The following is a 24,895-nucleotide window of genomic DNA, read 5'->3' as shown; positions in this document are numbered from 1 at the left end:
GAACTGGACACCATCATTAATTATGCAGCCAAGGTAGAAGGAAACACTACACTGGCCTTCACGAAATGGGAGAAAAACATCTCTTACAATAAATCCTTCTGACAAATGCTACCTCTTTAAAACCATAAATCCTGTAAGAAGCAACTGCCAAAAATAGATAGATAAATAATTACATGTATCATTTTGCCTGGTAGTTCCAATTTAGAGAATTAATGTTAAAAAAAAAATGCCCCCAATAAGGGAAAAGCTTCATGTTCAAAGATACTCCCGGCTGCACTATTCACAATTGTGAAATTCTGGAAACAGCTGAAACATTCAGCAACAGGGAAACATAAGGAAAACTGCAATTCAGTCATTCAATGGACTACTCTAAAGCCATGAAAAATGACATTATATAACAGCATGTCAGGAAGCTTAGATGCAATTTAATGTGAGAAAAGAAAATATAGTAAATGATCTCTCTCCACAGATTATAAGCATGACAAAATGAAAACCAGATGCAGAGAATAAAAGGCTGGAGAAGGGCTGGCCAAGAGGGACAACAGTGACACATGAGCACAGCTCCAGAGAACACTGTCTCCATCCAGGAACTGCCTGGTGATCCACCAAAAGGGCACCAGAGAGCCCGGGCATGAATCACCAGAGGAACAGAGGCCTAACAGCTCCACGATGGAAACAAAACCAGGTAGGGGAGACAGGGTGAAGGGAGAAAGAGGGGGCAGGCAAGAGGAGGAGGGCATCTTCCAGCCCCACAGCAGGAGGGCTTTAAGGAAGCAGGACCTCACATAGGCCACTGGACATTACTTGGGTTGCAAGGCAACAACCTCCTTCCTTCTGCTTCCTCCCTGCTCAATCAAGTCTGCACAGAGGCAGATTAGTGGTATGGGGGTTCTTGGAAAGGGACTAAGTCCCACACTGGGTTGATACAGCACAGAAGAAGGTACACTAAGGCCAGGGAAACAATCTGTAGTCTGACCTAAAAACTAGGGAAAGGCAAGACCTATAGCCAGAAATGACCAGGAGGAATCAACTACTCAGAAACTTACAAAAAATTAGCAGAGGGACACTGGCAGAAATCCCAATAAATGAGTTCCAGATAACCGGCTGCTGGAAGACTCCAGCTGGTTTTTGAGACACACTGAGACTGTACAGATCATGTTCCAGGTATATCTATACCATGTTCCTCTGGGCCCTCAAAGTCCTAGAGGAGCCTCAGAGGCCACCACTGGGCAAAGGCTCCACTGGGTTTCTTTGCCATATTGAATGGGGCCACCCTGTAAAATTGCATATGAAAAAAAAAAAGAGTTCTGTTGTTTACATATGGCTTCAAAAAAATTTTTTTAATAATGACCTATGTGACCAAGTATCAATAAAGCTTTTAGCAAGAAGATGCCAGTGTCTGGTTTGTGCTATAGAACTCATGGTGGTACTTTTACTAACCCCCAGAGAAGAAGAGAGACCAGAGACTGTGACAACTAGAATCTATACCACCAAAGGGCTGGAAACCACTGCCTGTGGCCAATACTGGCCCATCTCCATTCTATCAACACAGTTTCACAGGAACACAGCTCTGCCACCCACATCAGGGGCTGCTTGTATGTGTGACAGCAGAGCTGAACAACTGCCACAGGGCCCTTGACCCTGCAAAGCCTAAAACATTTTCTTCCTACGCCTTTGCAGGAAGTTTGATGGCCAGTCTATCTGGTCTGGTCTATACAATTCTTGGACCCTCTGAAGCAAACTGAATTACAAACACAAAGCCCTACTTCTTATCCCAAAGAGAGAGACTACAAGAACAGAAAAAGCAAACAGGAGATCAGAGCAGGTTCCCAGGGAGGCTGGCTGAACTCAGCCCAAGGTCAGAGGCAGAACAAGAGTGTTATGGGATGAATGTCTGTGTCTCCAAGGTCACCTGCTAAAGCCTTCAGCTCTCAAGTGATGGCATTAGGAGGTGTGGCCCTTGGGAGGGGATGACATAAGAGGATGGAACCCTCATGAATGGGATCAATGCCCCCAAACAGAGACCCCTGACAGCTCTCTTGCTCTCTTGGCTCCATGTGAGGACACAGTGAGAAGTCTGCCACCTGGAAGGGGACCCTCACCAGAACCCAGCCATGCTGGCTAGCACCTTGATCTCGGACTTCCAGCCTCCAGAACTGTGAGAAACAAGTTCCTGCTGTTTGTGAGCCACTCAGGCTGTGGTACTCTGCTACAGCAGACTGAATGCACTAAGACAACGGCCTGGCCCAATGGGCCAAGGGTCATACTAGAGAGAAACAGGTGGATTCACAGAATCACAAACTTTGCACTGTAGAAAACTATTGGAACAGGGCTGGGGCGCTCTTGGGCATCCATACAACACAAAGCAGAGAGTCTTCAGAGTGAGCCTGCGTGCAGAGGAGTGACAGGAACCCTGGGCACTAACCGAACTCGCACTGCTGCAGCTCCAGGGCTCTCCACACCATGATTACAGGAGCAAGGAAACGGGAAGTCCAGGGCAGGTCTTCACGCAAAACCACACGCCCTTTCCCAGTCACCCACACTTTCACCACCATGGTTTTCTCTGGTGATAAATGACACTCCATGACCAGCTCCGGCCCTCAAAGGATCTCCTTTCATCTGAGAAACAGTCAAATGTCACCACACTCCAGCCACTAGGGCGAGACAGCGGGTCAGTGTTTAAACACAGCCACGTTTACGAGGCTTAATAAAGCTAGCTTACCTTGAGAAAAATGGTCTGCCATGACTGAAGTCTGCCCGGACACGCTGTCTTGCTTCTGTTCTCGGGAGAGGAAGGACTTCTCGGATATTTCATCATCAGACAGCACATGAGAGGAGAAAGGCCCGGGAGATTCGGGTAGAAGACACTGGTAGTCCACGTTGTCTTCCTCAGTCCTTAACGGTTGGGAGTGAAAGACAAACCATTTCCTGCACTAAGATCCCAAGCAGGGCTGTGACATCAGAACCCTCGAGGTTACTTTCCCTTCGGAACTGTCCTGTGTGTGACTTCCATCAGCCCTTTCATTTCCTTACTACATTAAGCAATGACATTCTAAAAACAAGAAGGGCTCCATGTGCTTGAATCTGAAGCCAAGGAGGAAGGGAAAGTGAAGGGATTGTAGCTGTCCCAAAGTCTGGCTTACAAAAGAGGAAAGGGGTCTGCAGCAGCTGCTTCCCAAGTGCCCACTCTGACGAAGCAGCCTGGGTCTGACCTGGGCCTCCCGGGCCCCCTCTGAGTAAGGGAGTGCTATCCTCCATAGAGCCAGAAAGGAGGTGGCTCAGCATAAACCAGCCACTATGTCCGTTTGTAAGTGGCACTTCCCAGATCTGAACCAGGCCTGTCTGGCTCCAAGGCCCCGGGACAATGTGGGATTCTGGCCCAAAGCCATGAAACAGCCTTATGGATTAAAAAATCTCAGAACCCTCAAGGTCCCCACACAGGCCCCAATGGCATGGTTCTGGCAATCATGTGGTTATTAACCAGTACTTCCTGAGGACCACCTAAGCCACAAGGAAAAGCAACCTGAACACTGTGAAAAGCTCCTGTGAATCTCCATTATAGATAAGCTCCTTGATCTCCAACTTTCCCATTACTTCTTGTCAGTGGCCACAGTCTCATTATTCATGAGCTCAGACAAGAGCAGAGGACTCCGAAGCTGCAACGCATTCATTAGCAGGTAAACACCAGATGCAGCTCTGACCAGACAGTCTGATGGATGCTCAGGCTCACCGCCGGCCCACAGGAGTACAGAGTGGGCTAAGGGCAGCCGTTTAATTAGCTTAGGAGTGACCCATGTGAGGGCTGAGCCTGCCACTGACAAAGAGAGGACAGAAGGAGACGAAGAAATCCTCTGAAATGGAGAGGGGTGAGCGCTGGTTGAGGAAGGCTAAAAGGCTCTCCAAACTCGTCAGCTTCCAAAATGATGAATCTGGCCATGTCTAGCCCCAGCTTGCCCTGCTCATCGACTCCCTGCCTCCTGCAGAAGAGTGTTGGGACAGTCGTCACAGCCTCTGAGGACCAACAGGCCCAGCCTGCCTCTCAGGCCTTGACCTAGGATCCCTGCTCAAAGGGGCCAAGCTTCCCTCCCCTCAGACAGGGACACTCTCCCAACAGCCCTGGGCCCTTCACTCTCATCCTGCAGAGCTCAGCTAAGATGGAGTCTTCCATACCCTCTCCACGTCCTGCCAGTGGGAAGTGATTGCCATCCTAAGGATGGAAGTAGTGGGGTGAACTGGGCGGGGTCTCTGGCGCTACTGCAGGAGGAGAAGGAGTATATCTTTTACATTCATAGAAGACCTGATTAAAATGTCCTCCAGTGAGTTGTGAACCTCCTACGTGCTTGCTGTAAGGATGCTGATGGCCTTGGTGATGACAATAAAATCTAAAATTCAGCATTCCAGACTGTCTCTATTTCTTTATTTTACCCCTAGGAGTCCAAAGGGCCACATCATTTAAAGTGAAAGAAGGTTCCCTCCAGTGTCAATAGCATTCAGAGCCTTTACAAGTAACAGGAGGATGAGACCTTGGCATTTGCTACAGCCACAGAGGCAAGCTAAAAAGGACTACAATTCACATATTGTCACTGCCTTCCAAAGACAATATAGAGTAACCGTAAGAGCACAGGTGTTCAATTCTGACAGACCCAAGTTCAAATCCTAGCTCTGCCTTTCAATGGCAAACAGGCAACTTGTCAGCCTCCTCACCCTAAAATGGGAATAAAAACATTCACTTTGTAGGGTCAAAAGTAATAAGTGTGAAACACCTCAGGCAGCAGCTGACACGTACAAATATCCTTCAATGCTGGTCAGCTCCTCTCTTATTCTGAGGACTCTGGGAGTGGAAAGGTAAGACACACCAAGTGGTCTTTTCCAAGTGGAAAGGCAAGTGCTGTAATGCAATTACATGCCAAGTACCAAAACTATCAGAACAGGGCTGGGGTGCTCTTGGGCATCCACACAACACAAAGCAGGAGAGTCTTCAGAATGAGCCTCCCTGAAGAGGAAGCAGGAATAACTGGCCCGGGTGTGGTGGAGGAGGGGACAGGGAGGGCTGGTTCACGTTCACTCCAGTCCCTTTCACACTACATGAGGAGGGAGGCAGGGGGCACAGTTCGTGCACAGCCATGGTGGGGGTGGGGGAGACAATGGAAGAGCATGGGGTACACGACAAGAAGGGAACAGTGTGGAAGGGAGCAGAGAGGACCAGTCAGCTTGAGGAGGGCTCAGATTCCCGGCTAGGGAGTCTGGAACTTTCATCCTGCAGGCCCCAGGAGCCAACAGAAGCAATATGTCATCTGATTCAAATCCTTGTCAGAAATACCAGGAGTGACCTGGAACAAATGAATGGAGGGTTCGGGACACCCTGAGTGGCCTCTTCACTTTGCTCGGCCATAGTCAGTTCTATTTAGGTATGTCAGGTATTTATGTCTTAGTTACAAGAAGCAGAAAACTTACAGAATGGAAGACAGCTAGAATATTTAAAAAAATAAATAAATAAATAAGGCAAACCCAAACGGAGGTCCCAGAAAGTCTTCTTAACAAATGTTAAACTCACCTCTCCATCGGCTCATTCTGGGGACTCAGCTCCACTCCAGATGATTTTCCTAGAAGCAGAAATAACATTAAGAAAGAAGGAAAGCATTTTTTTTTAAAAGTGATCCCTAATAATTTCTTGCTCACACATGTGCAGGGGCACTGTCCTGTTGGTTTAAACACTTTTTACAACAAGCCAGATGTTGAAAGTGGGATTCGCAAGAGCACAGTGCCGGCAAGAGACTCCTGCTTTATCACTAGGCTGGCTCTGGTTCTAGGGGACAGCACTGAATCCAAAAAGCAATCACAATAGCATCACTGGGTGTAATTCTTTTTCCTTCGCTAAAATTCTGATACTAATAGAACATATGCTCATTATAGGAAATGCACAATAGAATCAAGAAAGCTCCCTGCCCTCCTGAACACCCATAGACCTGTGACTGGGCTGCCTTTGGTTCTTTCTTCCATGCATTTGGGCAGAGATGATGCTGTAGTGACTTAAGTTTTTCACTTTGTACTTTATTATAAGCATTTTTCCTACTAAATTTGCTTTGGAATCCTCAGCCCTAATGGCCACACTAATATTCCACTGTAGGCACACACGTCATAGTCTGGCAGTTTTTGCCAGTTCCCTATTCAACATTTAGGTCATCTCCAAATTTTCATTTTAATAAATAAATGAAATAAACATCTTTGTGCATGCAGCTTTATCTGCATTTAAATTATTTCCCAGGAAAGACTCTCAGAACTAAGATTACTGGGCAAAGGAGTGCTCGAGTGAGCTGAAAAAACCACTGTCTGCAGCAGGAGAGGACGAAAGGGGATGACAAAAGAAAACAGAATAAAGCTCAGAATGTTGTTGGGCGAAAGACGTGCTGTTCTATTCCTGCATGTCATCATTTGCTGTTTGAAAGGAAGCATGAGCCCAGATTTCAAAGAGGCTAACAACTTTATTTTTAAAATACTTCAGAACCCTGGAAATTGCAGACCGGGATGAGCTCTTTGAAGAAACTGACGCATGGCTAAAGAAAAAAACAAACCCTTCTACAGCAGCACTTGAAAAATGAGACTATAATTAAACTGCACCCACACATACAATTTTCAAAACTACTCCTAAAAGGAAAAGTTCTCCAACACCGCAGCACAGGGAGAAGATCCCGAGCTTGCCTGCTTGCTTCATGGCTCACGATTCCCACCTACAACTCACAGGCGCTGGCATGGCCAACCGAGCTCACGCTCTACCCTAGCCGGCTGGCTGCCTGGGCACCAAGAGCCAGTGGCACATAAAGGCCTGAAAACCATCCTCCACAGCAGGGCACTGAGGGGCACTGCACTACCAGGAAGGAATCAGATGGGCCTGAGCGAGCGGGCGCCAGGCCCTGGGTATGACTCTGGGCCTCCTGATAATCCCTCAAGCACAGCCTTAGCATCTCCGTCATGCAGCAGAGAAGCCGAGTCCAGGAGGGCTCATGTCCAGCTCTCTCAAGGCACCCCATTCTCACTCTAGCATTACTGAGTTTTCCAGTTCATAAGTAAGGGAGGTGGGGGCAGCCTCATAGCTAGTACCATCACAAAGTGCCCAGCCAAAGTAGTGTAAAGATATTTTGATGTCTTGCAAGGCAGGGAGAGGCTGGCAGACCTCTCAAGGGGGAAAGCCACAGCCGACCCAGTCAGACTCGAAGACCTTGACCGTAAGTCCCAGATCGCAACCAACCCTCGTGGGCAAGGACGACTGTATGTTAGGGAATATCTCAATCACCATTTTCATCACATGTCCACACTAGGGCTGCTTCCAACATTCAGCTGATGATAGACTTTGACCCAGTCAACCCCGAGGATGAACCATCTGTCCCAGCCCAGCCTTCCCAAGAGCTTAAGAGTTATAATGTACCACCAGGCAAACAGCCAGGTGAGACCCCGCTCCACACGCATCAGTGTTCTTCAGTGCACACCTCCCTCAGGACCTCTCAGGGTGGGTACCCTTGGTTTGAGGCAGGCTTTAAGCATCCTGAGTCTCCTGACCATAAACCCATCAAAGACCTCTCCTCCATTCCTAACAAAACCTGTGGCCACAGAAGGAGGTGACCCTAATGCCACCAGCAGCATGGGTTCTCTCTTTTTCAAACAAAGACTCTTTGGGGAACTTACAATAACTCAACAACAATAGAATCCCACATGTTCCCCTATCACAACAGGGTTCTTTAAAACTCAATGACAAATGGTTATTGTGGGATTCATAGAGAGATCATAACAACTGATGCATTGAATTTCTTGGTGGAAACTGCCTTCACACAGGTGACAGGAAACCATCTGTTAGGCTATTCCAAATGCTTAGGATTCATGTCATGAAAATGCTGCTGCCATCTCTCAGGCAAATCCTCTTGCTACATCTAAAAGCTGTGCAGTCTGTGGCAGTGGGGGGAACTTCATCTTTACAAATAAAAAAACACCCAGTTGTCCCCTTCATTTCCAAACAAGACCATGATGCAAGACAGACTGACAGATTAACACTCCCTCCCAGTCTCCTCTACACATTAATCCATCCTGTACACAGCTGCCATTGAAGAAGCCCCCATAGGCCAGAGAAGGTGCAGTCACACACCATAGACTGGCATCTCCAATGTGACCCAACTATTTCTTCCTTTCCATCTCATTAGTAACTGGACACAGGTACCCCGTTAGACCCAGAATACAGAGATGGCTAGGAGCCATCCTGCCCTTGAAGAGTTCACATCCGAGTGGGAACAATGGACCCAGAAGACAATTAGATGACAATATTGAGATAAAGGGCAGCATGTGGCTGTGGAGGCAAGCACAATCCAGCATGGCTGCCGGGGAAATTTAGGGGAGGGGGAGTGGAGCTATATCTTTGAGGCAGGAAGAACTACTTTATAAAGGTAAGAAAAAGCTAAGGGGCTCTGGGGAGAGCAGATTGCAGGGGTAATTAAAAGCCAAAACCCTCCATCTGATCTGACAGCCTGGGTCATCACGGTCAGCTCCTGAGTGCCCACTGTTTGCCAAGCAGGACACCAAACTCACTCATCTCATTTAATCCTTCAAGCAACTTTGTTAAGACAGGTGCTACTATCCCCACAGAGGAAACCTGACCCTTAAGGAGTAAGTGGCACATGAAGCTGGGGTCTGAACTCAAACCTCTGTGCTGAGAGCCAGAGCCGAGTCGACAACAGTCACTGATCTATTTTGTGTCCCAGCCCTCTTGGGGCATCTAAAAGCTACAGACCCTCACCCCAGAGAAAGGTACATACGGCCCAAAATCTTGCAGAATTCCAGACTCCTACAGGGGAGTCCTAGTTTCATGGAGCTAAAGAGGAATTCCAGTTCTCTCCCTGATTAGCATTAAGAAACCATGCTATCATCCTATGCCTTAGATTCTACCATCTAAACACTATGAAAGAAATGCCAAGGACACACACAAAGATTCCAATTCAGTGTTCTTTATAATAGTGCCCAAACTGGAAATAACCTACATGGCCATCTAATGGGGAAGGATTAATTGTGGTACCTTTACACACAAGAATGCTCTTGGGGCCACTAAACTTTAAAGTGTACATTAATATTATTAATGGTGTCATACGTGTTATTTAATTAAAACTTCAGAGAAAACAAAGTGATAAGTTGCAAATAGTTGTGTATCCATAAAAAATACACACGTTAAAAAGATCTAGGCATGTAAGCTCCAGGGTGTTCATGCATCACCGTGTAAATGATGCAATTACAAGAGTTTAGTCATGTGTTATTCCACAGTAAACCTGTAATGTTCTGTATTGATTTTTAAAAGCTGGTATTTAAATTTTGAAGTACCCAAGCCATGGGACTAAAACTACATCATAATTCAGGAACCAGAACCCTTACATGGCATCTAAGAAAAGACCTGCCTCTATGTTACGTTTTCCTCTTTACCAAAAGAAGCTGTTGTGAGGTTTCTGGAATTTTAAGGTCTTTTGGGGAAGAAAATAAAATTTTATATGTGTGGCATCTGCTACTCCTGGCATGCTCCTGCCTCCAGAACCCACAGCAAACAAGAAGTGGGACTTCCCTGGGCGGTCAAAGTCAGTAACTGAAAAGTAAAGCAAGGGGCAGCTCCATGGTGGGGCGGGGTGGCAAGCTAGTGCCAAGGTGCACTCCTTTCTGGCTTAGCACTGCCAGGACAGGGTGAGGGCTGCAGGAAGGAAAGAGACAGGGACACACCTTGGGCCTGGGAGACACAGCTCTGTCAGTCGCCCAGTTATTTCCCCACTAATAAGATGAAAACCAGCTTATCTGAAAGCAGCCAAAAGAGGGTGCATTTTTATAAAGCTAGGAAAAGCCAAGTGTTCTTATACCCTGTGCTCAAAGGTACTGGGGAACTAGTACTAGAAAACTCAGCCTCTGCCGGCTCTTTGGGAAAAGCACTGACGACACCCAGACGGGCAAACCATCCCTTCTCATATCCTGGAATGGAACTGAGCAAACGTGGACCCTCTTGAACCATGTGTCGTCTACGTAAGAAGACAGAAGAACAGAATCAAATCCTGGTTTCCCCCAAGTGAGCTGTGCCTCTGAGTGCCACTCTTGGTTATGGCTAAATCCCCTAGAAAATAGACTGCTGCAGGAGTACGATGCCAGAAGCGCTAGGCCCCAGAGAGCCGCCTACTGAGCAAAGGCCGTGGCTTCACGTCCATGATTTAATTCAACCCTTAACACAACACTGTGAATTGGGATCAACATGCCAGGTTCACAGGTGAAGAAATTCATTTTCTCATGAAGTGCTGAAGGTCCACAGCCCACAGGTGGAGAGCCAGAGCTCTCAGCCCACCTCCGGGACTGCGCTCTTCCCTGCGAGACCCATGTGCTAGATGTGCAAGGACATTCCTGAAGCTCAGTTCAGCGTAAGTAAAACTGGATTCATCCTCCCCTCCAAGGTCACTGTGAAGTTTCAATCAAATAACATGCATGACACCAAGAGGAACACAACTGAAACGCCAGCTCTGCCGTGCACTCCATAAATGCTCACAGAGGGGGGCTTCCTCCCACTGGGCCACACTCTGCTCGGCTATGAAACTGGGATTCACTTGCACACTCTGGTCCCAGCAGACGTGCACTGCGTGCCCTCTACACCGAGGCTGCTTATGTCCTAGTGCTATAGCAGCGGACACATGGGACAAGGTCCGTGCGCCTGGGGGGCCCAGAGCCCAGCAGGGCAAGCAGACTCCCAGGCCAACGACAGATACGCAAGGTGGTGGCAAGCAGGAGAGAAGACACAGAGCAGGGCCAGGGGAGAAGAAAGGCCAGCAGTCGGGCGGGATGCTGGCTGTTTACATAGTCGTCAGAGGCCCTTCTCAGAAGGGAAACAACTGGGAAAGGCAAGAACTGCTGAGGGTCCCCAGAGAGAAGAGAACCCACAGAGGCCTGGAGAAGGCGCCTCTCAGGCAGACGGGGCAGCTGCAAGGCCACAGCGGGTGGAGGGGTGGGGAGGGAGAGCCGGCTGGGCTGGGAGGAGGGGGCAGAGCCGGGCAGTACGGGCCCAGCTTAGAGGACACATCTGTACTTTCCCACTGACTCAAAGGAGCCTCTCATTTCAAAGCAGAGAAGGGACATGGTCTGCGTGACATTGTTAAAGGTCGCTCTGACAACTGTGTGGAAATGGACTGTGCTGGGCAAGGGTGGAGGCACAGAGGTGGGCTGGGGCAGCAGGCACGGGACACCAGCGCAAACTGCAGCAAGGGATGAAGACTGGCCAGACCCAGGGCCGCGGAGGGCAGAGGAGCGGGAACTCTAAACGGGGCCCCTTAGAGGCCAGGTGAGCAAAGCCTTTCCCCAAGGAGGGAGCTGTGGACCTGCCAACAATGCTGTAGTCTGAGAGAAGACATGACCACTGAATCTGGCAAAGCACAAGTTGCTGGTGACTTAACCAGCACCCTTCTGTGGAAAGGCGAGAATGGTGGAAAGCCCAAGCCCAACGGGGTTAAGAGAGAAAGGGGGATGAGAGAGTAATACCAATAGGTGTAAGGGAGAGGGACAAAGATAATGACTTCAGGCTGCGGCTCTGTGGGAGAGCATGTGCTTAGCTTGCCTGGGGACGGAATCCAGGGCCTCACCAAAAAAAAAAGAAGAAGAAGAAAGAAGAAGAAGAAGAAAGAAGAAGAAGAAGAAAGAAGAAAGAAGAAAGAAGAAAGAAGAAAGAAGAAGAAGAAGAAGAAGAAGAAGAAGAAGAAGAAGAAGAAGAAGAAGAAGAAAAGACTTCAAAAAGGCAATGTGGAAGGAAAGAAGTTTTGACTTTTCAACCATGTTCAGATTTTTCATAAATGGATAAGAAAATTAAGTTAAGAAAGATACAGGGTAAAAACAAAAACCCTAAAATTAAATACAAGTAGAAACAAATGAATATAACTGTATTTCAAATAAATAACATAAGGATACTGTGGAAAAAATAAAACCAAGTAACTTTTAAATTCAACTCCTGATTATATGCCCTTAGCCTAAAACAAAAAGAACAACAAACAAATGAATTCTTCTAGCAGACTTTTGTTGTATGGATGAAGCAATTCTGGAACCATCTGCATATGTCATAGAAATGAGCAAATCAGCAAAGAGACTGATGCCGCTAGAGCAGGGTTCTCACTGAAGGGGAAGGGAAATGCAAATGAGGAGGTGGAAAGACAAGAAAGAACCAGCGGGTATGCATGGACTCGGGTAACATTGTGAAGCAATGAGTTTAAAATGAATTTATTTACATACACACACACCAGTTCTGCCTGCCTGAGGGCCTGGAAACACACTCTAGTGGCCATGAATGCACTCAGCACTGAGTCTTGGATTTTAAATAGCACTCCCCACTGAAAGAAACCAAGCCTACTTGGAGAAATGACTGACTCGGAGAAAGGCACAGTGTAAGAAGACTAATCATCTTTGCTGTGGCTGAAAGGAAGAAAGGGCTCCTGAAATGAGGGAGACGTGTCCACCTTTGGAACATGCAATTTAACAATCTGAAACAATTTGAGCATCAACGTGAAAAAAAGAATGGGGAAAAGTCCGCTGAATAAAATAATCTATAAGCCTATATTGATAATTAACAAGTAACAAATACAGAAATAAAGGAAACTAATGTAGAATGCATCCTTCTTTTAACTGTTACCTGATAATAAAGGAAGAGGAATGCTGATGTTAGAGAAAAACAAAACCACATTGCCTCAACCATTGTGATATTTGACTGGAGCAAGAATCCAGGGATGGTATAAACTCTTGTGTAAACGTTCAAACATGAATGGCCTACTTCAGGAGTTACAAAGTAGTCCCACCAGCTAGCTGTTACACAGGGAAATATAATTTACAGTGAAGAAACCAGACAGACACCACTGTGGCTCGTGAAGGTGTCAATGAAAATGGGAGAAGTGAATCCTGTGCCTTCTTCCTGGGATATCATGAGAACAAAATGTCGTCTATGTGGCATTCTTGCCAAAGCTGAATAAGTACTCTAATCCAACCATAAATCAGATTATACGGAAACAGCAGGTAATCCCAAAATGAGAGACCAATCTAAACCCATCAAGCACATCAATATCACAAAAGATAAAGAAAGGGTGAGGAACAACTCCAGATTAAAGAGACCACAGAGCCATGTCAACTAATGGTAACATGGGGTTGGGGTGTGTGGCTCAGAAGTACAGTGCTTGCCCAGCATGTGCATGGCCCTTGGTTCAATCCCTAGAACAAAGAAGAAAAAAAAAGCAACATGGGGACTAGAACCTAGATCAGGATCAAGAATAAAAATTTTCATTAAAAAACAAAAACAAACAAACAAACAAAAAACATTGAGATGGGTGCAGTGGCTCATGCCAGTGGTTCTCAGGAGGCTGAGGCAGGAGGAGAGCAAGTTCAAAGCCAGCCCGGCCACTTAGTGAGGCCTAAGCAACTCATCAAGACCCTGTCTCTAAATAAAATATACAAAGAGGGCTTGGACACTCATACATTGCCAGTGTAACCAATCTGGAAAGTAGTATGGAGATTCCTTAAAATCTTGGTATGGAATCACCATCTGACCCAACTATCCCACTCCTCGGTCACAGTGATACAGAAAAATCAATGTTTATAGCAGCACAATTCACAATTGCCAAACTGTGGAACCGACCTAGATGCCCTTCTATAGATGAATGCATACAAAAACTGTGGTATATATACACAATGGAATATTACTCAGCATTAAAAGAAAATAAAATTATGGCATTTGCAGGTAAATGGATGGAGTTGGAGAATATTATGCTAAGTAAAGTAAGCCAGTCCTCCAAAACCAAAGGCAGTATGTTTTCTCTGATAAGTGGATGCTAATCCACTGGGTGGCATGGAACATAGGATGAGTAAAAGAACTTTGGAGTGGCAGAGGGGAGGAAAGGGGAGGGGAGGGGGAACAGGGTAGGAATGAGACAGACAACAGTTAGAGCACTAATCTCTAGGGTACATTAAGAACTCAAGAAGCTAAGCACCAAAAAAACATATAACCCAATCAAAAATGGGCCAAGGACCTGAACAGACACGTCTCAGAAGAGGATACACAATCAATCAACAAATATATGAAAAAATGCTCATCATCTCTAGCAATCAGAGAAATGCAAATCAAAACTACTCTAAGATTTAATCTCACTCCAGTCAGAATGGCAGCTATTATGAAGACAAACAACAAGTGTTGGCGAGGATGTCGGGGAAAAGGTACACTCATACATTGCTGGTGGAACTGCAAATTGGTGCAGCCAATTTGGAAAGCAGTATGGAGATTTCTTGGAAAACTGGGTATGAAACCACCATGTGACCCAGCTATTCTTCTTATAAGACTATACCCAAAGGACTTAAAAACAGCATACTACAGGGACACAGCCACATCAATGTTTATAGCAGCACAATTCACAATAGCTAAACTGTGGAGCCAACCTAGATGTCCTTCAGTGGATGAATGGATTAAAAAAATGTGGCATTTATACACAATGGAATATTAGTCAGCGTTAAAAAAGAACAAAATCATGGCATTTGCAGGTTAATGGATGGCACCAGAGAAGATAAGGCTAAGTGAAGTCAGCCAATCCCAAAAGAACAAATGTCAAATGTTTTCTCTGATATAAGGGGAGTGACTCATGGTGGGTTAGGAAGGGACAGCATGGGAGGATTAGATTAATTCTAGATAGGGAAGAGGGGTGAGAAGGAAAGGGAGGGGGAAGGGGATTAGCAAGGATAAAGTGGAATGTGATGGTCATCATTATACAAAGTACATATATGAAGACTTGAATTGGGTGTCAACATACCTTATATACAAACAGAGATATGAAAAATTGTGATATATATGTGTATTAAGAATTGTAATGCAAAAAAGTACTTGTATAATGGTATAAATTGACGTGAACATACTTTATAAACAGAGATACGAAAAATTGTGCTCTATATGTGTAATAAGGATTGTAATGCAAAAAAAGTAATAAGCTGGGTATTAAAAAGCAAAAAAAAAAATCTGAATCTCTACTATATATCATACAATGGTATATTAGATAATGTGCTACTTTTGACTTTGATAATTGTACCATGGGTGTGAAGGAGAATGTCCTTGACCTGAAAAACTACACACTGATATAGACAGGGGAAGGGATATGTAGCCAACACATCCTTGCAGGGTTCAGAAAGATGATAACGTGTGTGTGTGTGTGTGTGTGTGTGTGTGTGTGTGTGTGTAGGGGAAGTGGGGGAAATGTAGCAAACAAATGCTGCAAAATGCTAACAACTGATAGCCAGGGGAGGCTATGTGGGATTTCTTATGGTCTCAAGAAAGAAAAAAGAGGTTTATTGCATTAACATTATTAAAATACCCCTCAAATAGCAAAGGACCAGCCTTTTACCCCTTTCTGGCCAATTGGACCCTTAGATATATTTCTTAACTGATAAAGATTTTGTTTGCTTGAACAGGGATTTTTTTTTTTTTTTTTTTTTTTTGGTTGCCAATGTCTAAAACTCATGATTTTTCAGCCAAAAAAAAAAAAAAAGACGACAAATAATGAAGGACAGGGAAGGAAAGACCAATTCTCATCTTCTCTAGAAAATCTGCAAGAACAAGCAACCACATGGCCATGGCTGAGGACAGCACCCATTGGCTGGCTTCACTGATGTACCTCCCCAGTGTGGCCCCAGAAACATCGAAATTGGACCCCTGGCTTGGACAGTGCAGATTGCAGCCATGTGGAAGTGGCCACTGGAGGAGAAGTGGCCAGTAGTGTGGTTCCGCTGCCACCTGGTCAAGGTCTGCAGTAGGTAACTAACAGTAAGGAGTCACTTCCTTCTGTGCCCACCTAAGAAGTCCCAAATCAATTCCATGTGGTAGTACTCATGTCCCTCAGCCCACTTACCATTGAGAAACAGAGTTTCCAGTCTGTCTAGGAGCTCTGCACACTGATTCAGCTGCTCCTGGAAGCCCTCGGCCACACAGTGATCCACGTCGCTGGCCTGCAGCAACTCCTCGAACGCCTTGATCATGGTGTTCACATGTTGATGGTACATGACACAGATGCCATGGCTGTCCTTAATCTGCTGCCGCTGAAGGGACAGCTCCCTGGCTTGGGACTGAACTAATGAATCGTATCTGATAAAAGGGGGAAAGAAAATGCTTTTGCCATTTCAGAATTGAATTTTTGTGACCTTAGCACTAATTGGAAAAATGACATAGCAAAATTTTTAAAAGCCTGCAGCTGTACAAGGATATATATGTTAGGAAAAAAATGAAACTGTACAAGGTCACTCCTTTGAGTTCAAACAGCCAATGAATGCTAGAACTAAGATCTTTCTGCAATATTTTTAACCTTATAAAGCCCCCAATTAAAGTAGAGATTGGCAAGGACTCTGAAGAACAATTAGTTTCCATATACTCTTCAAAAACAGTATGCTAATTCAGAAACAGGGGTTAGCAAAGCCACCCAAAATCCTTAAGAAGTACAAAAAAGAAAGTGTATGGCAGGGGGAAAAGCCAGGATTCTCCTGTCAACAAAAAGGTCAGGGAATAATCCTGCTCCAAGCCACCATTCAGTGAGTGTCTAGGACCTTTCAGTCACTGAGAGAAATACTGTATTTGTTATCTGATGAACTCCCGCTTTTACAGAAAAGGAAACAGATCGAAAGTTGGAAATGTGGTGAACTTGTAGGATTCCAACCATCTCTAAATGCAAAGCTCTCATGCAGCACTGCCTCGTTCCCGGCCACCAGTGCCATCTTTCCCCTGTGGACCCACAGTGTCAGTAGGTGACAAAGTGGCCCATATACACTGTGGCCACAGCAGCCTGGCTCCAGAGAAGCCTGGCAGACACTTTTGTTCACATGTTCCCCTTCCCTCATGCCAGCACTTTCAAGGCCATGAATGGACATGCCAGTATTAAGGATGGAGATCAGTTTAACAGAGGAGGAGGAACATGGATACCAGAGTGGGACTACGTAGGTCTGAAACCTGGCAACGCTTCTGACCAGTTGTGGACACTCACAGGCAGGTCACAGGAACCTATCTGAGGCTGTTTCTTATCTATAGAAACAAGTTTAGAGCACCTCATACTCAGGGAACTTTGGAGGATCGAATAAGGGAAGTTCCTAACCAGAGGCCTCACGTATCAGCCAGTCAAAAAAATACAAGCCTCCTTCAACCTCACAGCTTGGGAAGTCTTGAAAAACTCACTCTGCCTCCCGACAATCCAGAACAATGTGTTTGTCTCAAATTAATGATGGATGAAGGTCAACTTTACAAATGATCCCATTTTTGCCATATCTCATGAAGCAAAACTGTATCTATTTATACTCATAAAGCATTATCTTCATGACCTAAGAATTCTTCTCTTTCAACACAGGCTTATTTCTCTAAGATGACCTTAAAGGGTAAAGATATGGAAAATAATTATATTCCTCCCACCCTGCCTAGGACGTCAGTGTTAGTTCCACAGTCCAGGAATAAACACTGCAGTTCAGCCACAGCGCTATAATTCACCCAGCGATTGGTATGAAACCTCTCCCAGGCCCCAACCTGACGAGGGCAAACTTTGCCCGCCAACTTCAGAAGATGCATCATTTGTAAATGATGTTAGTGTGCGTGGGCACCATGTTTGTGGCCTCACATTTGACTTCTCCACGGGCCTGCCTTCCCTATCACACACACCACCTGTCACACAGCACCGTTCCCTGTAGCTCACAAGCTCCTGCCTAGTGGCAACGTGGATGGACTGCAGGCTTAAGTGGGGAAAAGGCAGAGGTGGAGTGTACCTCGAGGGTGAGATCTCTCTGAACTTATTCTGTAGGTTGTGGATTTCACTGAAGAGTTCCAGGTTCAAATTCTGCTCCTTCTGCAACTCATCCTCCTGGTCCAGCAGCTGCTGCTTGAGGCCCTCTAGCATCCTGCCATCAATCATCTCTGGGGCCAGAGGATGGAGGATTTTCATGTGCTTCACATATCGCACTTGGTGCAAACTGGAAAAGGTCATTTCTTCTTCATCAGTACTGCCCTTGGGCTTATTCAACCCATCTGGGGCCCCTTCTGTCCCACACAAAACTGTAATAATGGCCTCACTGCACTGGGAGTGTTTTTGAAGCTGAAATATGAAATCCCGGTAGCCCGCCAGCTCAGCTTCCAAGTCACAGATTTTCTGTTTTAAGTTTTCCACATCATTTGAGGTACTGATGTTCTCAGACTGGTCAGTCTCAGTCATGTTGACTTTAACAGAAAGCTGACTCTTAGAACTCAAGTGAGTAGCTACTGACGCTGGGCCCAAAAAATCTTCAGAATTCTCCTTGCATGCTGGTAATATGGGAACATCATCAGACAGACAAATTTCAGGATCTGGAAATCAAATATGTGTATGTCAGCATCTCCTTTGCTGCAATCCACATCTGCCCCCCAGTTATTGCCACAGCAGAACCAAGACAAAGCAACAGCCTCCTAACGAGCATACCTGTCCCTGGCCCTTCCTTCTGTTTGATTTGGATATTAAATATATCCCAATGGCCCATTTGCGAAGGTCTTGTTCACTCGGCTGTGGCTCTATTGGGAACCTTTAGAAGAGGGAACCAGTAGAAGAAAGTGGCTTCACTGGGGACGGCCCTTGAGGGCAGAACACTGCTCCTCCCCTGTGCTTCCTGGACACCAGAAGGTGAGTAGCTTGGCTCTACTGCTGCTCCCTGCCATGATGTTCGCCTCACCAGAGGCCCAAAGCAACGGGGCCAAGCAACTACTCACAGAAACCTCTGAAACCTGAAGCTAAGATAAACTTCTCCTTCTTCTCAGTTGATCTTAGGGTTTAGTCACAGCGATAGAAAACTAACATACCCTTTCACCTCTCAATGCAACCTCTTTCTCAGAAAAAAAAGTTCAAAGAGTGAACATAACCATAATAAACCAACTATATATCAAAACTCATCAGTATCCCCACTCCCTACCTGAGACCTTCCATGATCTGATTCCAGGCAACATTTCCAGGAATATCACCCCACACCAGCTAGGAGATTTTCCAGAAACTGACTATGATTCCCAATGCCCAGTGTGTGGACTCATGCCTCCAACACTTTCACATAAGCTGTGCCCTCTGCCTGGAGTAGCCTACCTTCAGCTCTCCATTCCACTCCTACTCAGTGAACCCTACTTGTCCTTCAATGCCAGCTCTCATTTTCCTCCCCTGCAAGCCCCATCTCCTAACTATGCAAAAGCCACTCCCCTCCATGCATCTTACACTTATTACCATGACAAAGCACCACAAGCTGGGGGCCAAAGCAGGCACCACAGTCAGCATTTACACAGCAATTAATAACCAGTCTGCATGCTTCTCTTCAGCAGGACTGGGTCCTTTCATCCTCACTTTCTCAGTGCTTAATATAGTACCTAGCACAGGTAGAACTCATTAACAGTCCGGGAAATACTGAGGGACTCATGAAGCAACATTACAGAGTAGTACTTCTATACATCCATAACAGAAGAGTCCACCTTTCAGCATTGGTGAGTTTCCGGCGCCTTGATGTCCCCTTGAGTGTGAGTTGTTTCACTGACTCACACCAGTCAGGAGCCACTGTCTATTAGCTGGCTCAAATACCAGAGATGCAGCCCAACTGGTTTGAGAAGTGGACTGCAGAACAGAGACAAAGCAGAACTTTGGGGCCAAATAGCAGGAGAATCACACACAGACTTGCCACCTGCTGGCTGCACCGCCTTGGATAGGAAATTATAATCCCAGAGCCTCAATTTACCCTATATAGAAAATAAGGAAAGAGATGCCTCACGTGGCTGTGTGAGGTTTAAACTCAGGCCTCACCCACAGCCTCTGTCCTTAATCACTACACCATGTGCCTGCCAACCAGGAAAGCTCAAGAAATGGTTTGAATACTTGAGTCAGCTGGAGATAGTAGGAAAAACTCATCTTTGAAACCCAACAGATGTGTTTTCTAGCACTGGCTCTGCCCACTGCTAGAAAAGCTGCATGACTTCAGTTGTAGGCTAATTTACCTCCCTGAGCCTCAGTAACTTCATCTCTAAAATGCAAAGGGGTTCATTCACTGTGAAGAGTTGTGTGTGTTTGCTTTTTAGGATTCTATGGAAATGTCTGTGAAAAGGCTGACATGGTGTCTGGAGCAGAGCCATGGAGACCAGCCAATAGGAACATCCATCCCCAGAACCACTCAAAGACAGAAGGCCAGGCCCATGGTAGGAGGCACACAAGCCAAGGCTGGCCCCAGGTACTGGGGAGCAGCGATGCAGTCTGCAGCAGGTGACCCAGGACACCTCTCAGAAAATCACAGATGCGTCCTTGTGAGGCTGCATGTTCCAACTGCTGGTTCAAAATCTGCTCCTTATAGCTGTAGGTCCACTCGTCTCTGCTCACAGTGCAAATACTATAAAGTAAACCTTTTCATTTTGGACAACAGCTACCATGTGACCTAAAAGAATTATACAATTTTTGCTGTACAGAGTTGATAGGATAACTTGTCTATGAGGTCCTGGAGGGTGGAGACCAGCATTCATCGGTTTCTCCACTGTCTGGCACAGTGCCTAGGATGGAGAAGGTGCTCAGTAAATACTTCTGGCTGAAGAGTATAAGAGCACACACATAAGCATGAGGGACAGACCTCTCAATCAGGCTCTGTGCCAGTGCATCACCCCAATAGATAAGGATGTATCTGTACTACAACAACCTCATTAAAATGGAATTTGGTTCACAGCAAGAAGCAACATTTGCTCATAGAACTAAAGGTTAGTTCCAATAACTTTCATTAAGAAATCATGAGGTAAAGACAAATTTAAGTCCCATAGGAATGTTCCTTTGTGATATACCCTGATGTCTGGCTACACCCCAAGAATGTCTGGGGAGTGCCCTCTCTACTCACACTGAGACTTCCACTGTAAACTTTTTTCCTAACAATGCAACAAACATAACTTTCAGACACTTCACACTCAATACTTTTGACTTCAGAAAGACCCCCCAAAGTCCATAATCTCTAGCGATTTGTGATTTAGCAGAGGCAAGGATTTGATTTCCTGGCCCCAAGGCCAGCATTCAGCAAGTCTCACAGCCAGAGCAGCATGGCAATGAGGCTTTGCTGTTCTCTGCTTGGCGACCTTCAGTGAAGAGCCAAAGGAGCTGCTTCCACTGCTCAGTTTAATATCGCCTCACAGAAGGCCTGGGGCACGGGGAGCTTACAGGCTGTGGCGTACATGTAAACCGGCAGGTTGACCAAGGCCTCAGGACGCATAGCTGTGTGCCAGGACCTGGCCTGGGCACCAAGCACCTCACCTAGGCTGCCTATCTACCACAACCCTGTAGGGCACCACTGCCATCTCCATTGTACAGAAGAGGAAGTCCAGGCTTAGGAAGCTTGAGAATTTGCCCAAAGTTCATGACGAGTGAGCGGCAGGGACCTCTGTCAAAGCCTGACTGCCTGCCCATGACATTCCAAAAGCTGCCTCTTCCACAGAGCTCCCACAGTAGAGGTCTCCTGCATTGGGGTGCATGAGTAAAGAGACAGCTGTGCACCCTCAGTGGGAAGGCCAGTCATGCCTGTGCAGTCCATCATTCATACCCCAAGTGTGTACAATGGGGCTCCTGAAGAAGAAACAGTAGGAAAGGGCCCCATACAGCCCCATTCCTGAGGACAGTTACTGGGCAAGTCAATTCAACAGCAGCTGGTGGCCGGGAGGGATATGGGGGCTAACAGTGCTCAAATCCTGGGGGATGAAGGAGTGCTCCCATGAAAACAAAAGTTTAGGACTAGATCTAAGAAGGGAGCTTCAGCTAGGCAGTGGCTCAGGAGTAGTGACAATGGTGGTGCAAAGTCCTGGGTGCACATTCAGAAAACTACAGGAAGGCCACAGTGAAAGGAAAAGGGAAAGTGTCAAGAAGTCTCCAATAATCACTAACAAGAATGCCAAAGATGTCCTCAGAACCATTCATTTGCATAATAAAAAATACTGTAGTTCTAGAACTTTCCACAATTGAACTAAGTAGTAGTAATATTGCCTGGTAAAGTACTTTTCTTCTCAAAGCCCAGGACACCCAGGAGCATTGTGACCATTCATTCACTGCCCTGACTTCTGGCCAACAGGACCAGGGCCACAGCAGGCCTTTCTCCAGAGACTGGTGTTCCCATGGCCATCCTATGACGGATTTACTATTCCTCATGGTCATTACTTCTCACAGATTGAAGGAGATCCAGAATAATACTATTTGTTTTTTAACAAAGGGGATCTAAGTTAAATGAAAAAGATCTAAGTTAAAAAGAAAAAAATAAGGATTCGCTCATTCTGGTTAATGGGAAGGCGGGTATATGCTTTATGATCCTTTGTATTTACCTGTACACTAGTAATACTTTCTAATTTTTTATAAAGGACATAGAACTTGACAGTGGCCTCACTCACACCTCTACATGTTCCCATTGACCGACTCTGTGCACACCTCCAAACGGCAGCACCACACTGAACACTCACAGGCTGCTGTGTTGACCGGCCCTGGCTTTTGAGGCACCTTGAGAACAGGCAGCGTGTCTGCTCAGGCTCAGCCACCAGAACCCACACACTGCCTGACACAGGGCCTGTCAAATGGACCATGAGCTCTTCCACCGTTTGGCAGCTGGGTGACGGACATGGGCTAGAGTCCCCTGTGTCAGACGGGAGAGATGCTAATGTGCTGAGAGGGTTGTTATGGGCCTAGCCTGGCACCCAGTAGCTGCCTAATGCACACAGGGCTGAGTTCTGACCCGTCCTGACGCTTGTCTGCTGGTTATCGTCCACCTCCCTGTCTTTGTGAGCAGAGGGCATGGCTGTGGTTCCCATCTGTTCTCCTGGGCTCTGCTGGTAGGCTGGTCCCACAAGGGGCTGAGCTGCAGGCACTGGCAAAGAGAAAGAAAAATAAAACGATAGACTTGAAACTTGGCCAAGCAACTGAGAAGAACACAAAGATACAACAGGGAAAATAAAAACACTGGGGAGGCAAAATGCAATTTATAAGATAAAATTAATCTATTGAGCTGCCATAACAGGACATAAAAAGCATAAATATACTGCAGCTTGTCTGAAATGGTTTAAGTCCAGGCTCTCAAAAAACTATGAGTGAGAAAATGAATTCCATCAACTCATGCCCACTTTTCACAGAGAGAGGCCCCAGGGTCTTTTGGGAAACAACCTGAGCAGCATCTGGTTGAGACCCCTAATATCTCAGCAAGAAAGGAAAAAAAAACCTTTCTGTAGCCCCCACATCCCTGCACAGTACTAATTATCTGCAGCTGCCCCCACCCCAACTAGACAGGATGCTCCCAGAAGGCAGAGGCTGCATCTGAGTCACAGCTCCTACTAGTGTGAGGCGCTGGGGACACAGCAGGTGCTGAGGACTACTCATTGCATGCATGAACAGATGCCTAGATGGTGAAAGAATGGATTGACAGAAGGTGGGAAAGGAAGGAGGGAAGAACAATTCTGCCCAAGCCAACCTACCTTGAAACTGTGGAAAAAATCCAAGAGAGAACCTAATGTAAGACACCTCTGGCTGCAGATTATAAAATCTACAGAAGTATCATAGACTAGGCTTCAAGAAAGAGGAAAGAATGCAGACTTTGAATGCAGGCAGGCTGCTTGGCATCCAATTCTGAAAGCTATTAACTGTGGGACTGTAGACAAGGCACTTCTCTCTGAAACTGCTGCCTCCACTTAAGAAAGAGACACTGTTGGGAGGATTCAGTTGGCTTGTGTACTTATTATACATAGTAGGGCTCAACAAACAGCAGGTGCTCATTTTATTAGCACCACAGGAAATCCAAGCCTCCAACACCATCTCCGACCCATCTCTGAGAATCCCCTGACTGGACACAATCTTCCCCTGGTACTCACACCCTTCTTGGCAAAGACCATCAATCTTTTCTCTGAAAATTCATCTCACCCATTTATGCTAAGTGGCCCAGGCTGTCCCTGAGGACATTGTTTCTTCTGCAGGCTTCCCTGTAGTGAATTATTCACCCATCTCTGTATCATGGATCTAGAAGTACGTAAGTACTTCTGCTTTTCACTGCCACTTCCAGATCATTCTGTCTCTTCCCCCCAAAGCTCCAACTTCGAAGCTCATGTTGCCAGACCATGCTGCTAATCTTACCTTACTGCAGCCATCCTTGGTCATCCGCTGGTTTACCAGATCCCTGGAGATTTACTGATAATTTGGCTCCTGGCTTCCCTATTTCTCTGTGTCTCTTGACAGTGCAATCTCCCAGAGGTGTCTGTTCTTGGTGTCAACATTTCTCCTCCATTCTCTATGGTAATCCAGGCCAATCAAGCCCCACACATTCCATAGAAACAGCTCTTTAAAGCCCCTGATGTCAAATCCCAAGGTCCACCCTCAATCCTTGTCTGAGGCACCCTACTAGCAATGTCTGACACAGCTAACCTCTCTCTACTCACTTTCTGAAGTGTCATGCTCTCTTCGCTCCCTATCTCACTGGGTACTTACGTGGACTCACACAGATCCTGAGGCAGTGATGTAAAACGCTACTTATGTGCTGACCTTACCCTTCTGCAAGAGGACTCCCAGCATTCTTAGATTCCCAGAGGGCACCTAAAGTGCTTCCTCCAAGTCTCTGGATACTGAACATTAGGCACATTTTTAACCCAGGGACTCTTCCCCAGCCCCCCAACGGCACCCAGGAGACCAGAGGCAGCAGATTCAAAGTGAGTGAGGAGGTAGGTCTCTTCTAGACAAAGATACGAGGTCACTAGGGTTCCAAATCTGCTCCAAGATGGCCTGGAGAGTCCAGAGAATCTTCTAAAGGGGACATTCACTTTCCTATTTTGTATGCCTATGGCTTCCAAGACAGAGCCAGGCCAAGATGCCCAGCTTCA

At 46.2% G+C, this 24,895-nt stretch overlaps 1 protein-coding gene across 7 annotated transcripts in view; it reads right to left on the bottom strand.

Annotated features, from left to right (window-relative positions):
- Positions 1-24,895, bottom strand: part of CDK5RAP2 (CDK5 regulatory subunit associated protein 2) — a 186,339-nt gene that overhangs the window by 28,185 nt on the left and 133,259 nt on the right. For all 7 annotated transcript variants that reach the window (XM_081275219.1, XM_081275223.1, XM_081275220.1 and 4 more), the window contains 5 exons: positions 22,771-22,902; positions 17,800-18,373; positions 15,912-16,144; positions 5,555-5,603; positions 2,723-2,895 (listed from right to left, as the gene is read on the bottom strand). In XM_081275219.1, the coding sequence (XP_081131345.1) occupies positions 2,723-2,895; positions 5,555-5,603; positions 15,912-16,144; positions 17,800-18,373; positions 22,771-22,902 (1,161 nt within the window). The remainder of the gene's footprint in view (positions 1-2,722; positions 2,896-5,554; positions 5,604-15,911; positions 16,145-17,799; positions 18,374-22,770; positions 22,903-24,895) is intronic.

The sequence above is a fragment of the Spermophilus citellus genome, assembly GCF_964194105.1.
Source record: "Spermophilus citellus genome assembly, chromosome: 2".
In the NCBI taxonomy this organism is placed as follows: domain Eukaryota; kingdom Metazoa; phylum Chordata; class Mammalia; order Rodentia; family Sciuridae; genus Spermophilus; species Spermophilus citellus.
This window is presented reverse-complemented; position numbering and strand designations above follow the sequence as displayed.